Source organism: Camellia sinensis, chromosome 14 (genome assembly GCF_055761805.1).
Source record: "Camellia sinensis isolate YWXY chromosome 14, ASM5576180v1, whole genome shotgun sequence".
In the NCBI taxonomy this organism is placed as follows: Eukaryota; Viridiplantae; Streptophyta; class Magnoliopsida; order Ericales; family Theaceae; genus Camellia; species Camellia sinensis.
Window position 1 is genome coordinate 73,559,314 of NC_138974.1, and position 16,484 is coordinate 73,575,797.

General features: G+C 32.6%; 2 protein-coding genes across 3 annotated transcripts; both read left to right on the top strand.

The window, feature by feature from the left end:
• The first annotated feature begins 1,265 nt into the window (after positions 1–1,265).
• LOC114295463 (mitogen-activated protein kinase 1-like) lies at positions 1,266–9,538 on the top strand. Its single transcript, XM_082905410.1, has 6 exons — positions 1,266–1,762; positions 1,903–2,032; positions 5,582–5,719; positions 5,855–6,187; positions 6,617–6,800; positions 8,805–9,538. Exons 1-6 carry the CDS (start codon positions 1,617–1,619, stop codon positions 8,969–8,971), a joined length of 1,098 nt encoding a protein of 365 aa, XP_082761536.1. The 5' UTR covers positions 1,266–1,616; the 3' UTR covers positions 8,972–9,538.
• LOC114265313 (protein NRT1/ PTR FAMILY 2.6) lies at positions 9,004–14,577 on the top strand. Of its 2 annotated transcripts, XM_028206081.2 has the most exons (4): positions 9,004–11,468; positions 12,195–12,412; positions 12,887–13,428; positions 13,581–14,577. In XM_028206081.2, exons 1-4 carry the CDS (start codon positions 11,375–11,377, stop codon positions 14,422–14,424), a joined length of 1,698 nt encoding a protein of 565 aa, XP_028061882.2. In that variant the 5' UTR covers positions 9,004–11,374; the 3' UTR covers positions 14,425–14,577. The 2 variants fall into 2 exon arrangements, with proteins under 2 accessions (XP_028061882.2, XP_082761535.1); XM_082905409.1 differs by lacking the exons at positions 9,004–11,468; positions 12,195–12,412 and adding an exon at positions 12,621–12,815.
• Positions 14,578–16,484: the final 1,907 nt, after the last annotated feature.

Here is a 16,484-nt window from a genome sequence, read left to right on the forward strand (position 1 = left end):
TATAATATTAATTATGACGTTACGGTTCGACCGCTTTGACCCGACGGTTGAATCGGTGACCCGTCTCCCTGGTCCCTTTTTTGGTTCGCTCACCGGTCCGGGTTTCAAAACATTGCTTCAATGGTTTCACGAATCCGATTAACCCCTTTGTTCAAATCTCCAGAGAAATCAACAACCACAGTCTTGATCTGGATTTTCCCGAATTTGGCTCCGATTGACTCCGAAACCTCCTTGAGTTTCTCGGGCTTTTGACCAACAAGAATCAAATTCAGACCTTTATGTTCGTGACTTGGTCATCCTCTCTGGCTATGAGAGTGCATGTGTAATATAAGGGTACGGGGGTGAGGGACCTTAGACTACAAAAGAACATATCGTGGACCTAATCCATTATTAAAAGTTGGATAGGGACCTTAGACCGATTTTCCCTAGAAAAAATTTAGAACTAATTAGAATACTTTTTGTGAGATGAGATTTATTGATAAATATCCCAATTTTTTATATCACATACAAAAATTAATATTTTAAGTAAATTTAAAAAAATATATTTATAATTTAGGCCAAGTTTGAGATGTTCCAAAAAAGCCAAAAAGTCAAAAAGTTACTCAAAAAGTTAAAAAGTTAACACTATTCACCAAAAGTCAACAATTACGGCTGCACAACTCCCAATTCAAATTTTTCCCTACAAATCAATTTTTACAATTTTTTATTACACATTTTTCAATAAAAAGTCAAAAAGTTAACCCAAACATCCATATTTTCAACCTCAATTTTTTAGTACAAAAAGACAAAAAGTGCACTTATTTAGTCTTCCCAAACTTGGCCTTAGTCATAATTGTAGCATGAATCATTGGGGTGATAAAAAAATATATTTTTTTAGAAATATACATGCCCTTTCCTATAATTTTTATTTGGATAAATTATAAAAATACCTTTTAAGATTTACTTAAATTACAAATTATCTCCTGTAGTTCTACAAATTAAACGTCCCTAAGATTTTTAATTTCATAACAAATAGATCCTTTTATTAAATCATTAAGGTAATTAACAATTTTTAATAATATTAAAATTTTATTTCAATTAATAATTTGGATAATTTTATTTTTTGTATAAGTGAACAGTTAAAAATTTTACCTTTTCAATTAATTTTATTAAATAAAAAATTTTAATTAAAAAATATTTATAATTTTTTAAATTTTAAAAAATAATTCGTATTTTAAGTAACTTCAAAGTGTATTTATAATTTGTCCTTTTTATTTTTAATTAAAAAAGCAGCAACTGAAAGACAAGAAGGAGAAACAAGCCATCACCATGTCACCGTTGATCATCAGAGGCGGCTGGACTCAAAAAAACGCTCTTTTAAGTTTGGTTTACGTCCAAACGCGGCTTTTCCTCGCACTTTTTAGAACTCCATAAATTCGGACAAAGTCTTCCAGCATCTATAAATTCCTCTCCCTCCTCCACTCACTTCATCTCTCATCGTCCCTCCAACTTCCCAACCCAAACCAGCTGCTACAAACTCCCAGAGAGAGAAAAAAACCAAATTCTAGAGAGAGAAACAGAGAGAGAGAGAGAGAGAGGGGGGTTCACACACTGTGCATAGATAAGATTTTGTTGCAATGACTGACGTCAACAGCGCCGGCGGTGAGTTGGTTCACGGAGGTCAGTTTATAAAGCACAACGTATCCGGCCATGTCTTCGAGATCACGGCCAAGTATCGGCCACCGATCATGCCTCTCGGTCGTGGTGCTTATGGAATTGTCTGGTAATTGATCGATTTAGTCTTTTGTTTTTTTTATATATATATATTTTTTTTGGTTTTGGTTTTGGTGGATTTGAGTGGTTTTAGTTTTTGATTTGTGATGGATTGGGCTTGTATTGAATTTGTGTGTTTTGGATATGAAGCTCGATGTTGAATTCGGAGACGAACGAGATGATCGCGATGAAGAAGATTTCCGATGCTTTTGATAATTACACGGACGCAAAGCGTACGCTAAGGGAAATTAAGCTTCTTCGCCATTTGAGTCACGAAAATGTAAGTGCTTCTTTGTGAAAGAACGTTTAGTGCTCTGCTTAACTATTAGACCTCCTTTCTTTGGAAGATTAGATCAGATGAGACTATGGGTACGTTTGATTGATTGAGAAGATTATTATTGTGGTGATATTAAATTAAGAGTAATACTAGAAATCACGAAAAAAATATCATGAAATATTCTCTACTTTTAAATTATACATATAATAAAACATCACACACTAATCAACGGATAAAAAATTTTCATGATACATTTTATGATATTTTTTTTCATGATCCCTAGTATTATTCTTAAATTAAAAGTATTTTGGTTTGTGTACTAGCGTGGGGTAATTAGGACTAAGGGTATAGGCTAACAAGTTAGTAAAATAAAATGTCATATTCAAATTATAATTATTTTATTTTTTTGAGTAATGTTAGTGATTATGTAGAAAATATCATGAAGATGATGATTTGGATTATCCATATAATAAAACACCACACGCTAATAAATGGATGAAAAATCTTCATGATAAGTTTCATGATATATTTTTCATGATCCTTAATATTATTATATATTTTTTCACATAGAAGTCAAAAAAATCAAAAAGTTTATCCCAAACGAGACTTTTTAACCTAAACTAAAGTAATTAAAAAATTAGAAAACCAAAAAATCAACTCACATTTCAAACGAAAGCTAAATCTATAAAATTATCCAAAATTTCTTCTCACATGTAGTATAATTTTGTTAGGTTTATAAGGTGTATGGCAAAATGGTAATTTAGACATCAATTCATGAAAATGCTAATCTCACCATTGGAGGGGATTCATACTCTTCTAAGGCCATGTTTGTTTGGACGGACTAGATTAGCATTCCCATGACTAATAGTCCTAGGACTACGAATCCGTTGGATTATGTATCATATCTTAACTAATAGTCAAGTTTAAAATAATTAGTCCGTATTTCAATTGTTTAACCAAACATCGGATTAATAATTTTATTGGACTATTAGTCCAATCCCAAGCTCATGTCCACCCAAACAAACATGGCCTAAGATTACTAATCGTATGACATTTGTTACACAAACATAAATTTAACGGGTCCACAGATTGATAATTCAATCATCCCTCCCAAATCCCGATCAAACCTGGCCCTAAATCTCATTTACAGCAGTTGTCATCTGTTTTGCGAATATACAAACTCATTATATATTCCTCCATATGGTAGTTTGGTCGTATAAGATTTAATGACACTGCAATTATACCCATGTCTGATTGGTTACCAACCACATGTGGAATAGATTATTTTTGTTGGGGGAGGGGGTGGCAGTCCATTTCTCCCTCTCATTTGTGTTTGAATTATAAATTTAGTCAAGAATTTGAAAAAATAAAAAGAAAATAATAGATGAAATGTGAATAAAATATAATTACATTTCATCTACTAATTTTCTTTTCCTCTCCAAGTCATTATCCAAACAGAGCCTAAGAGAAAAAAATTCATCAAATATCATAGCTGAATGGGCCCATGCATCTTTTATGATAGTTAAAGCAAAAATTTTAATAGAACTGTGGTTATTAAATGAAAATTTTAAATTTATTTATTTTTGTATTTTATCATTTCAAATATTGTTTATGCTATGGTCTATGGGTTCAGCTAGCACTGGGACTGGGACAGGGACAATGGTATTGCTGGGTTCCCTCTACCACAATAATATATTTTTTTTGCTTGAATTGGAGAAAAGAAACAAAATAAGGAAGGGATACTGTTACCATATTCCTTAATGGCCCATTCAAAATGAGAATTGAGATGCAGGTAATTGCCCATTAGGTCATTTAAAATTAAAATTAATGAAGGGGTATATTCAAGAAAAATGACCCAAGTGTCCTAAGCTTATAGCTTTTCTGTTGCAGTCTTCCAACAATCATATTCAAGAAAAATGACCCAAGTGTCCTAAGCTTATAGCTTTTCTATTGCGGTCTTCCAACAATCTGGCCTTGTAGGCCTTAACAATTTGACCAATATTTCTGCTGTGTGAAGTTTTGGTTCAAATATCAAGTTTCATATGTCCTCGTGAATGCCTCATTTCTATGTAAAAATTATTCTTTTTTATGAAGTACAATATCAGGGTTTTGTAATTGCATAGTTAGGATTGTTTGAGATGAACTATATAACTACACTTTTTGACTTTTTGGATAAAAAAGTGGAGGAAAAAAAGATGATTGTTTGGGATAATTTTTTGATTTTTTACGAAAAAATGTATATTAAAATATTGTATAAAATAGCAAAATTACTGTATTACCCCTATGCTCTATGCGTAGTGACAGTGACAATTGAAGGAACAGTACGGATGGCTTTGAATTGTGTGGTGGGGGCAGACATGCTTAAGATTATGTATATATATATAGGATGAGGCTTCCCTCTAGTCTTCATCGGATTGGAGGGGCTCACCACGGGTCCTGTTTCGATAATTTGAACCGATCAATGTGTAGAACTCGTCGAGTACTATATGCCTGTAAAAAATCACGTTGATCGGTTATCGATAGCTATATGATCAAATCAGTTTTGTATAAAAAAAAAAATGGACGTAAAAAATAAATGGCTGAAAAAAATCTGATTTGATCACATAGCTATCGATATCCGATCAATGTGATTGTTTCTAAGCATATAGTACTCAACGAGTTTTACACATTGAACGGTTCGGATTATCTAAACAAGACCCGTGGGGCCCCCATGGGCCCAATAGTACCCCCAATTCGATGAAGGGCTGGAGGAAAGCCTTATCTATTGTGCATTGCGCAGTGACACAATGTTTGATTGGAAGGATTAAAGCATGGGATTGGAATTATTAATCCGTGGGTCCAATCATCCTATGTTTGTTTTGACATTTTAGTTTAGGATTATTAATCCAATGAATAATTAATCCAACAAATTTGTAGAATTATTAGTAATGGGGTAGGGGAGGGATAGTTAATACCACACTAATTTGATAGGATTATTAATACCTCACTATTAGTGTTGTGAATCAAACATGGCCTGAGGGTACTTGGCTTGTGTATAGTACAAGTTCATTGTTGTACTTGGCTTGTGTACTCTTGTTTTTTTTTTTTTTTGTATTTTTTTGTATTTTTTTGGTGAATAGTGATAAATTTTTGACTTTTTTAGTAATTTTTTAATTTTTTGTCTTTTCTTAGATTTACCCAAACACCTAGTCAGTGCCTCTGCAACAATGTTGGTCATAGAATGCTTTTATGACAAAATACAAATGATTAATATTCCCTTCATCATTGAGTAATAATCTGCATGTACACAAATCATAACCAATAATTGGTTAATTCATTGATCAATGCCGCTGTTAATACAACGAAACATGTTCTGACCTTGATGAAGAAGCACTTGGAAGTTGGAAAGATTGAACAATGAACTTGTTCTTCCTTTCATACTATCTTTTTACAAAAAAAAAAAAAAAGAAAAAAAAAAACAACTTTTTGTCACCACAAGCTACAATTTTGCAAAAGAAGTCTGAGTACTTTTAATTGTGATCGATATTATTGATTTTTGGCTGTTTAAAACAGGTAACAGGTATAAGAGATATAGTTCCTCCACCATTAAAGAGAGAATTTTCTGATGTCTACATTGCCACGGAACTCATGGACACTGATCTTCACCAAATAATTCGATCTAAACAAAGTTTATCAGAGGAACACTGTCAGGTAATACATTTCACTCTTGACTTCTTGGATACTTTAACAATTCAACATTCTTAAATTTTATTAGTTTGATTATTATTATTTTTTTCTATTAAGGAAATAAAGAAAGCTGACATTTTGTAATTGATCTCCTTGCAGTACTTCTTGTATCAGATCCTTCGAGGACTGAAATATATACATTCTGCAAATGTTATTCATAGAGATTTGAAACCCAGCAACCTGTTGGTGAATGCAAATTGTGATCTGAAGATCTGTGATTTTGGTCTTGCTCGGCCAACTTCAGAGACTCAGTTCATGACCGAATATGTTGTCACCAGATGGTACAGGGCACCTGAGCTTTTGTTAAACTCTTCAGACTACACTGCTGCTATTGATGTGTGGTCTGTGGGTTGCATCTTTATGGAGCTTATGAACAGAAAGCCTTTACTTGCGGGTAAAGACCATGTGCATCAGCTGCGCTTATTGATAGAGGTGAGATGAAATTTAGATCTAGCTACTTATGTTCTTAACCATTTTTTCAAACATGGAACATGATTAAATGCAGGATGTAATTTTAGAAGAGTGAATATATTTTTGATTAGGCTTAAATGTTTCCATTATCTGTGTTCCCTATGGGACGCCCCAACAAGATTTCGTTGCATTCTCCTAATAAAGATACTCAAGTTTGAGTCTCCTTACCTTACCTGTATAAAAAAAAAAAGTTCATTATTTGCTTCTAATTGATTTATATTACAAGAAATGTTTTGCCTAGTAAAGTATCACTACAGTAATAGTTCTATAGTAGCCATTTCTCTTACATGATCATAGGATTGATTGAATTAAGAATTTATTTCTCAGTATTGCTCTTCAGTCTTCACTGGACGAACGCTCAGTGCTTACTCATTCTTTTACTTTTCTTAGCTTCTTGGCACACCCACTGAATCAGATATTGGGTTCATTCGGAGCAAAGATGCAAGAAGCTATATCTGTCAACTACCCCAACATCCTCGGCAGCAGTTAGCAAAGGTTTTCCCACATGTCCATCCATTAGCTGTTGATCTTGTTGATAAAATGTTGACATTTGATCCTGCTAAAAGAATTACAGGTAATTTTCCTTTCCTGTCAGCTAGTTTGACATGAAATAGAAATTGATTTGATATTAATTATTCAATGTTTATATTAAATTACATGAACTACTTTCAGTAGGCACCATTAAAATGAATCGACGCTTCACTAATGAGCCTTTATTTATTTGTTTGTTAGACTGATCTAAATTTTTGATGTGTTTTCTGCTTATATTTTTTCTTCGTTTGTTTGTATCTTTATATACCTAGCAAACAGTGAACAGTTTGTACTTAGTTTAACATGTTAGAAGGTCAAGGCTCCGACCTTCTATTAATTGGGTTGAGGATGACAAGTACAAGTGATGCTCAGAACAAATTTCTAAGCATCAAGTGCTCAAGTGCCTGGAGAATTGAGTTACTGAAATTAGCTTCTTTTAGTGGATGTTCCTTCAGAACTTATACAGGTGTCAAGTGCATGTTAGTGTGAGTTGGCCAAGGCAACAGCCTAGGATGTGTCTCAGTTTCCACTCTCAACAGGCTTACACAACCAACATGGTTTGTTAGTTATGAGTCGAATTGGTTTCACCCTGAGTAGTAGTCCTAACATCCCTTACCCTTCCCCCTAGCAAAAACAAAAGCAAAATGGAGAAGTTTGAATGTTTAAACGCATCTCTATGGTTGCCACGCCATTAATTTTGAAAACTTTCTCTCTTTCTTGAGTGAAACTAAATTTTCAGAATTGTTTCATGGATCAATTTTTCTATGAACAACAACTGCACTTGAATTTGGATCCTATTTCTTGAAATCAGCTTGATGAATATAGGTACACCTTGATTTGGTTTCAATTCAATTATTTACAGTCCCATAATACCTCTTGGGATGGGGGATGTTCTACCCCAAAACCCACTAAATTTAAAAAATCATCCTCACTAAGGCAGATCTTTACTTGGTCTCTTGTTCAGGGCATCCAAGTCAGGGTCTTTTATTAGGAGTGCATGTTTTATAACTTCTGTTTCATTGAAATAAATAGATTATGTTCAGATATGAACCTCTCCCATTGTGATGTACGGGTAATGGTTACAGCTACTTCTCTTTTCAATCAATATTATGAGGCCTGTTTTGTAACTTTGGCATCTCTGGATATCTTTAGCTAATTGTTGATTTGTGAACAACGTTTGGTAAGAATAGGGTTCATAGGCATCTCTGGATATCTTTGGCTAATTGTTGATTTATGAACATCATTTGGTAAGAATAGCATTCATAGTCTGTTATCGACCATTTGTTAATAAGACTTGGTGCTTCTTTAGTGGATTTACCAAATAATATTAACTTATTAGTTTTGGTTGGAGGGATGAGTTAGGAGGAACTATGAAATGATGATATCAAAGTGATTCTGGCTTGTAATGTGAAAGAGCATCCTAGAAAGCATTTTAGTTAAGACAATAAACCATATGAAAGTGGTTGATCTCCTTGACAATGTCAGCACAATGAAGTAGATGAGGAACAGTTTTCTTGGTCAAGTTAAAAACTTATATATGTATGTGGAAGTCTTCACTCAATGTGCAGAAACATAGCCTATATTTGGCGGTTGATACACAAGTTGCAATCAGCTACTTGTCACTGATGTTTAAATTAACAAAACAAAAGGTGCCTTCCACAGCAGTTATCAATCAGAGTGTGAACCTTGATTCAGATATTCAAACAGAGAAGTTACAGGTGTCATAATATGAAAATGCAAAAAGCACTGTGCAAATTAATAATTTGGACTTGTTCGCTTAGGGCAACATAATCGGTTTTCAAAAATTTTAGGAAGCCCTATTTTTTTTAGATATACTTTGTCATTATACATGTGTTGACTAAATTAGTTACAATCAGTATGAAAATTCATTACAACACTGTCATAAGGTCTATATAACACTTTTACATGTGGATTCAAATGTTCAATTGCATTTCAAAAGTTTTACACATCACATTTGTGACTTTATTTTTGATTTTTAACCTTAGTTTTCTTATTTTTAAATGCAAAAAACATTTTATGGCTGCAGTTGAGGAAGCATTAGCCCATCCTTACCTTGCAAGATTACATGATGCAGCTGATGAACCAGTCTGCCTAGAGCCATTCTCCTTTGATTTTGAACAAGCCTTGGGCGAAGAGCAGATAAAGGATATGATTTACCAGGAGGCCTTAGCACTCAATCCGGAGTATGCATAATGCAAAAAACAAAATCCATGTCAGCTTCTCTATATAACAAGTCTGTAAGTCCAGTTCTGCTCAGATGAGAAGATCACTGCAATTGAAATATTGCAACCAGTAGAGCAAACTCCTTTTCAACAATCAAATTTATAATGTACTGATCAAATAGCTAAGATCATCCTCTCAATCGGATTCGATCTGGTATTATTTAATTGTGTGGTGTATGGATCTTGGATTTTGTCGTAGAAGGGAAGAGATTTGTGAAAAAAAAATACAGCTTTTATCTCATTCACTTTTCGCTTCTCAAATCCAAGATCTATGCACAACCTTGGTGTCTCTGTTGATTGTCACTTTTTGCTTCTCCAACCAGTTGTACTCTGTATTTATGAGGTCAGTATCTTCAAGGGTTCTGTTTTCCTCATAGCTCTTACCAAATACCTCTTCATTTTGTATTTGTTTTTTTTGTGTCTGAAATTAGATTTTTCTACTGCAATTTTATTGTACAGTAGCTTGGATTGATTGTAAAGAAGATGTATAACTTGTGTTGAAAATATATGAATGAGAATTACCATTTGTTGTTCTTTATATTTGGTCCTGTTAACAGTTATGCTAAATTAAGTACATAAATTCCATACCTATGTAAAGATGACTGAAAGAAATACCAGTATGGAGATTGATGACTAAAAAATCAAGTATGTTAAAACACTTTTGGTGTGTAGAAGACTTCTTTTATTTCAATTAGCTGAAAAAACCTTATAATTTGTTGTTGTAGTTGTTTTTTTGTTTTTTTTGGGTGTGTTTCCCCACTTGCTGCTGAGAGCATAAACCTTGCTTATATACAAAAGATATATATGTTTATATATATATATATATATTTATATACCTCTTTAAAATATACGTAGCAATATCTACAATCGTATCCACCCAAGTTGCCTTCACCACTAGCAAACAATCTGCACCTAACTTCTTCGATTATTATTGTTGACCAAAACACAGATGAGGCCCCTTCTCAAAATTTTAAATTTAAGGAAGTATGCCTATGCCAACTTGCCATTTTTTTTTTTTTTTCAATTAAAAGTCTAATGTTGTCTGTATAGTCTATCATAAATTACTTTGTTCACATGTATCGTTTTTTATTATGTATAATAATAATGTTATTGGCTAGTTGTGTGTAATTTATTGGCACCAACTATATTCACTTGTTTAGTCGTAGCAGCCTCCTAAATGTCTCTCATAGTTTAATCTAGGATATGTTAAACTTGGTATAAAAGTATAATTTGAGAAGCAACTTTTTCTTTTAAGGAATCTAGTTTAAAATAGATCTACCCACCTAGTACATGGACATAAACTATAAACAAATTTTGTGTGCAGAAATCTCATACAGAATGGTATGATCTTTTATAATTCTTTCGTTTGAAACTGAAACAATTTCAAATATACTATTACCATAGCATTCTAAATGGATTTTCATTTTGAAAATTTTGTTTGTGTACCGTTTTCTTTTATCTTGTATGATGTGATTATCACTTTTCTTTGGCATGTTGCTGCTGATTTGCACTTACAGTATAGTTATCAGAATCCCGATCCAGATCGTAGACTCTTAAGATCCTTCGATTCTAGTTGGGGTAAATGATCCGGATCGCATTAAGATCTTAAATTTAGTAGGATCTTAAAATAACTACGATCCTAGTCATAAAATCATATAGAATTACATACGATTCTGATCCTACTAAAAAAATTTCTTATTATTTATTTCTTATATATGTATGTATGTGTACATTTATACAAAAGATTTTACTATAAACTTTTTCTCCAACATCTTGTATAATTTATGTGTAACATAAAAGATGCATTATATCAAATTTATTATTTTTTTAATAATTTTAAAATTATATAAGATACATTATTATTATGAATAAGTTTTCATTTTATTTTATATTCAAAATAAAATCTTACGATTCTCGATTCAATTTTACAATCTAATCTACAAGCCGCTCAACAATTCTATGTAAGATGCTGGTTTTAACAACTTATACTTACAGTAGAGCAATTATAGTCCATCATCACCCTAGATGTTTGGCACTTTTAGTCAAAAATTACATTTAACAATCAGTTGTTTAACATGTTTGTGTTGGATCCAACGACTCAATGTGGCTGGCCTACCCATATTTGACTTTGTTGGTTGCTTGACACAGACCTTTACTTCATCCAAAAAAATAATTTAAAATTCACCCAAGACACAGACCTTTACAGCGATGGAATGTCAGCACCAAAATTCATGATCGTTTGGACAATTATATAAACAGTATCAGATAAGAGTTCATCCTTCAAAGAGAAGAGAGGTTCAACATATATATGTAGAACTGGCCTTTTGAGGCATAAAAGCCACCGTGCTAAAACTTACAACTGTTGTGTTGCACCATGGTTGCCGGCTCACTCCCCAGTGATGGAGAAGCACAGCTGCCAACTTCCAACCGCAAGCAAGGCGGTTGGATCACAATTCCATTCATCATAGGTCTCTCTCTCTCTCTCTCTCTCTCATATGCTTGCATGCACAACTACATATATATCAAAAATGCTAGAGATTCAAAAGTTTTACCAAAATTTTTATCAAAGGTCTCACATCAAATGAATGTGTGACCGACATGGGACGCACATGGTATGGGTCTCACATCCATGTGAGACATTTGGTAAAAATTTTGATAGAACTTTTGGTGTCTCTAGCATTATTTTATATATATAGGGTAAATTATGCAAATGGTTCCTGTTTACATAATGTGTCAATTTGGTCTCTATCGTTTTAATTTGCTTGATTTTATCCGTTAATTTAACAGATTGTGTTATTTTAATCCAATAAATAATGATTGTTAAGTTTGGCGAACGGAAAGTGTACACAATGTGTCAATTTGGTCCATGTAGTTTACACAATGTATCAATTTGGTCATTATTATTTTAATTTACTCGATTTTAACAAGGACCAAATTGACACATTGTGTAAACTATAGGAACCAAATTGATATATAGTTTGACTTTCCGTTCACCAAACTTAACAACCGTTATTTATTGGACTAAAATGACATAATCTGTTAAATTAAGGGATAAAATTGAGCAAACTGAAACAACATAGACCAAATTGACACATTGTGTAAACTACATGAACTATTTGTATAATTTACTCATATATATATATATATATATGTTACATCAATCTAAAATGTGATCCATCTATTCAAATCTGCAGCAACTATGGCGGGCGTGACACTGGCATCCCAAGGATGGGTGAACAACCTTATTGTATTTTTGATTGGCCAGTTCAATGTCAAAAGCATTAATGCTACCCAAATTTTTAACGTCATTAATGGCTGCGTTACTATGTTTCCCATCCTCGGAGCAATCGTTGCTGACTCTTTTCTGGGCTCGTTCTTTGTCATCTGGATTTCTTCTCTCATCTCTGTACTGGTAATTTTTACTTCTACGGATTTAGAGAGCTTTTCATTCATTACCCGAAATTGAAGTGTCTGGTGTGAATTCATTATAAATATAAACCTCTCAATGTAAGTGGCAGAGGTGTTGGGGGAATATGTATACATCTTTGACTAGTAACTTGGGTGTGAATTTTTTATTTTTATTATAAATTATTAATATCTCTCCTAGTAAGCATATAGCCATATATATTTGACTCTGAACCTCCTCATCTCTTGCGAATTTTTTTATGTTTTATTTCTGTACAAGTAGTACCATTTAACAAAAGTGAATAAAGCCTAGCGAGCATACTATAATCCATGTTTATACGGACACGAAGTTCACTACGATCAACTCTTTTATCCCCATTGAAATGTATTCAGTACTTGATTATTGCAAGGTGAAGTATCATATGTCTTTTTCTTTTTCTTTTTTTTAATCTTACGATTTATTTTTACCCTATAATTTCAGGGCATAATTCTGTTAATCCTAAGTGCGACGCTCGACTCTCTGAGGCCTCCACCATGTGGAAATGGATCAAATTTGTGTATCACCCCATCAAAACTCCAATTTGCAGTTTTATATCTGGGTATTACTCTAGCAACTATCGGCGCCGCAGGTACACGGTTCACCCTAGGAGCAATGGGCGCCGATCAATTCGACAACCCCAAGCATCAAGGAAGCTACTTCAACTGGTTCATCTTCACCCTGTACATGGCATCCATAATAAGCAGCACAGCAATTATCTACGTTGAAGACAGTGTAAGTTTTGGATTGGGGTTCGGCCTATGTGCTGCAGCTAATGTAATTGGCTTAGTCATTTTTGTATTGGGAAAACGATTCTACCGCCATGTTAAGCCACAAGGGAGCCCATTCACAAGCTTAGCTCGTGTTTTTGTTGCGGCTATTCGGAAGAGGAAAATCTTGCTTTCACAAAGAAGTGAAGATTATTACAACAAAATACATGATGGAGTGACAATGATGGCTGTGACAGCACCTACAAAAACGTTCAAGTAAGAGTTTCAGTTGCTTCACAATTCCAAATTTCTTATTAGTACACATTACAGTCACGTTGGTAATTTTATACTTTGTATCAACTTTTTTTGAGTAAATTAAATTCTGTCTGATCATCAAAACAAAATGTATTAATTCTTCAATTATACAGGTTTCTGAACCGCGCAGCTCTGAAAACTGAAGGGGACATCAGAGCAGATGGCTCGATTGCAAAGTTGTGGAATCTGTGCACAGTACAACAAGTAGAAGACCTCAAAGCTCTAATCAAAATTGCCCCATTATGGTCATCCGGTATATTCTTAAGCACACCACTGGCCATCCAATACAGCTTAGCAACCCTTCAAGCTCTCACCATGGACCGCCACCTCGGACCTCATTTCAAAATCCCACCTGGGTCCATGGCAGTCTTCATAATGATCGCTACTTGTATCACCATCGTCCTGCTAGACCGGTTCCTATATGCTGCCTGGCAGAAGCTCACAAGTCGATTCCCAACACCGCTACAGCGAGTAGGGGTAGGGCACGTGCTATGCGTGCTCAGTATGGCCTTGTCAGCCATAGTAGAGTCAAAGCGGCTCAAAATAGCTCGGTCCCATAACCTCCAAGACCAAAGTGTTTTGATCGTGCCAATGTCCGCCTTCTGGCTAGTACCACAGTTAGCCCTAGCTGGTATCGGAGAAGCATTTCATTTTCCGGGAAACACCGCATTGTTTTACCAGGAATTCCCGATGTCCCTAAAAAGTACGTCGACGGCGATGGTGGCGATGTTCGTTGGTATTGCATATTATGTGAGCACGGCCTTGGTAAGTGGCGTTCAGAGGACCACCGGATGGTTGCCGAATAATATAAATCATGGGAGGATGGACAATATGTACTGGCTGTTATTTGTGATTGGTGTTGTCAATTTTGGATATTTTGTAGTGTGTGCTTGGTTGTACAAATATCAGGGTGTTGCAAAGGTGGTAGATGAGAATCCTAGTTCTGATGATAAGTAATGTATAGATATGGTGAAAAGCATTTAAATGCTTTTGATGTATTTGCTAGTGTATCTCTCTCATATATGAGGTTGATACATCTACCAGCACGTGATTATGTGTGTATGATTTAAATAAGTAAAATAAAATAAAATAATAATCATTTATTGTGTATTATTCAAGTAGTAAAAGTGTTTTTATTTTTTTTATTGACACTAGGTGTTTGAAAAGTTGCTATTTTAGTAAGTTATTTTAATTTTTGGCTATTTTAGTAGGTTAAAATTTTTGTATTTGGAAAGATAATTTGATTTTTTTTTTTATAATTGGATGTGATATTTGTAAAAAAAAAAATAAAATGATTATAGATTAAAAATATAATTCAAGCATGCCAGTAAGGATTTAAAAAGTTTTTACAGATAATAAATGACAATTTTTGTCAAGCGATTGTGTTAAGGTTCTCTTAGCCGCAATGAAGAGGACTTTACTGTGTTGTGTTGAAAAGATAAACTAAAACTTTAACTCAAATTTGTAACAGAATGAGAAGAAGAGACTGGACAAAAATTGCAATTGATTAATAGAATAAACAATTATAAAATGTTACCTTTAGTAAGGGTAATTTCGAAAATTTTAAATCGACTGGATTCTGGAATTACAAGGCCAATATACTCCTACTAAATATAACTACAATGCATAAAAGGAAAGCGCAGAAATTTAAAGATAAATGAAATAGACAAAGACGTAGAGTTTGTATTTGGTCAGGAGTCATCTTCAATCTTTGCTTCCATTTATTTATGGCATTTTATTGGCGCATTCGAAATAGTTAGACTACTATCTTTTGTCATGATCTCCTTTCTTCTAGCTACTTCTTAGGGCCATAATCTTCCCTTCGTGCGTGTATAACTAATAGCAATTGTTCCTTGTTATTCACATGTTGCTTATTATCTTTACCGGTTGAAATTACATTCATGGCGCATGTGAACACCTTCGAAGGTGAGACTTTTCACTATATCATCAAATATCATTAATACCCTTTGCCTGCCACATGTTGCTTTTGAATTGGGTGATTTAAATGGGGCGCCAATAGTCTATATATAAGTTATTTTTAGAAATATGTTGCAATCTATGCATTACAAAAAAATAATATTAATTTTATCATGATATGAAATATAACATAAATAAATATATAATAATTTTAGTTGAATTATTTATGTATATATCTATGTGTACATATATATAGAACTATTTAAAAAATATAGTATGAAATATACAGTTTAATTTTAGTTCTGTTAAACTATGAAAGTGTATTTTAAATATATATATATATATATGATATTTTTGTACTTAATTTCAATATAATAAAATAAATATTGATTTCAATATTAAAAATAATGATTAAATTGGAAAAAAAATCATTTAAAATTAAAAAATGATTCTAATTATTTATTTTGATAATCTTAATTTCATTGTTCTATAAAAGTGTTATTTAAACAAATATATATAATAATTTTATTTCAATTATTTATGTGTATTTTAATAATCTTAGCCATATCATGTTATAAAATTGTAACTGAAATAAATATATGATGATTGTATATGATATTAAATTATAATCTAGTAAAATAAATATTTAATTTGACATTAATAATAATATTTAAATTGGAAAGAAAAATAGTTACATACGATTAAAAGTGATTGTAATTATTTAATTGTTTTATTCATTTGGAAATAAAAACAAGTAGGGATGGAAGTTATAAAAAAAATTATTTTAAAAAAATAAATGTAAATATGTTGTGGTTGGATTAAGAAAAAATAGATAGTTTAATTATGTTGAGTATTGATTTTTCTTTAATATCTTATTTAAAACTGTTTATACATATTATATATAATTATATATACACGTATATAAAGTTTAAATTAAATATAAATTTTTCCTAACACATAACTTTATGTTAAATAGAAAACTCAATATAAATTAATAATAAAATATAAATAAGATAGACCAAAAAAATTAAGAAATATATTTAATTTTAATATAAAAATTGAATATTTGAATAAAAGTGAAAAAAATAAAAGAAAATTAA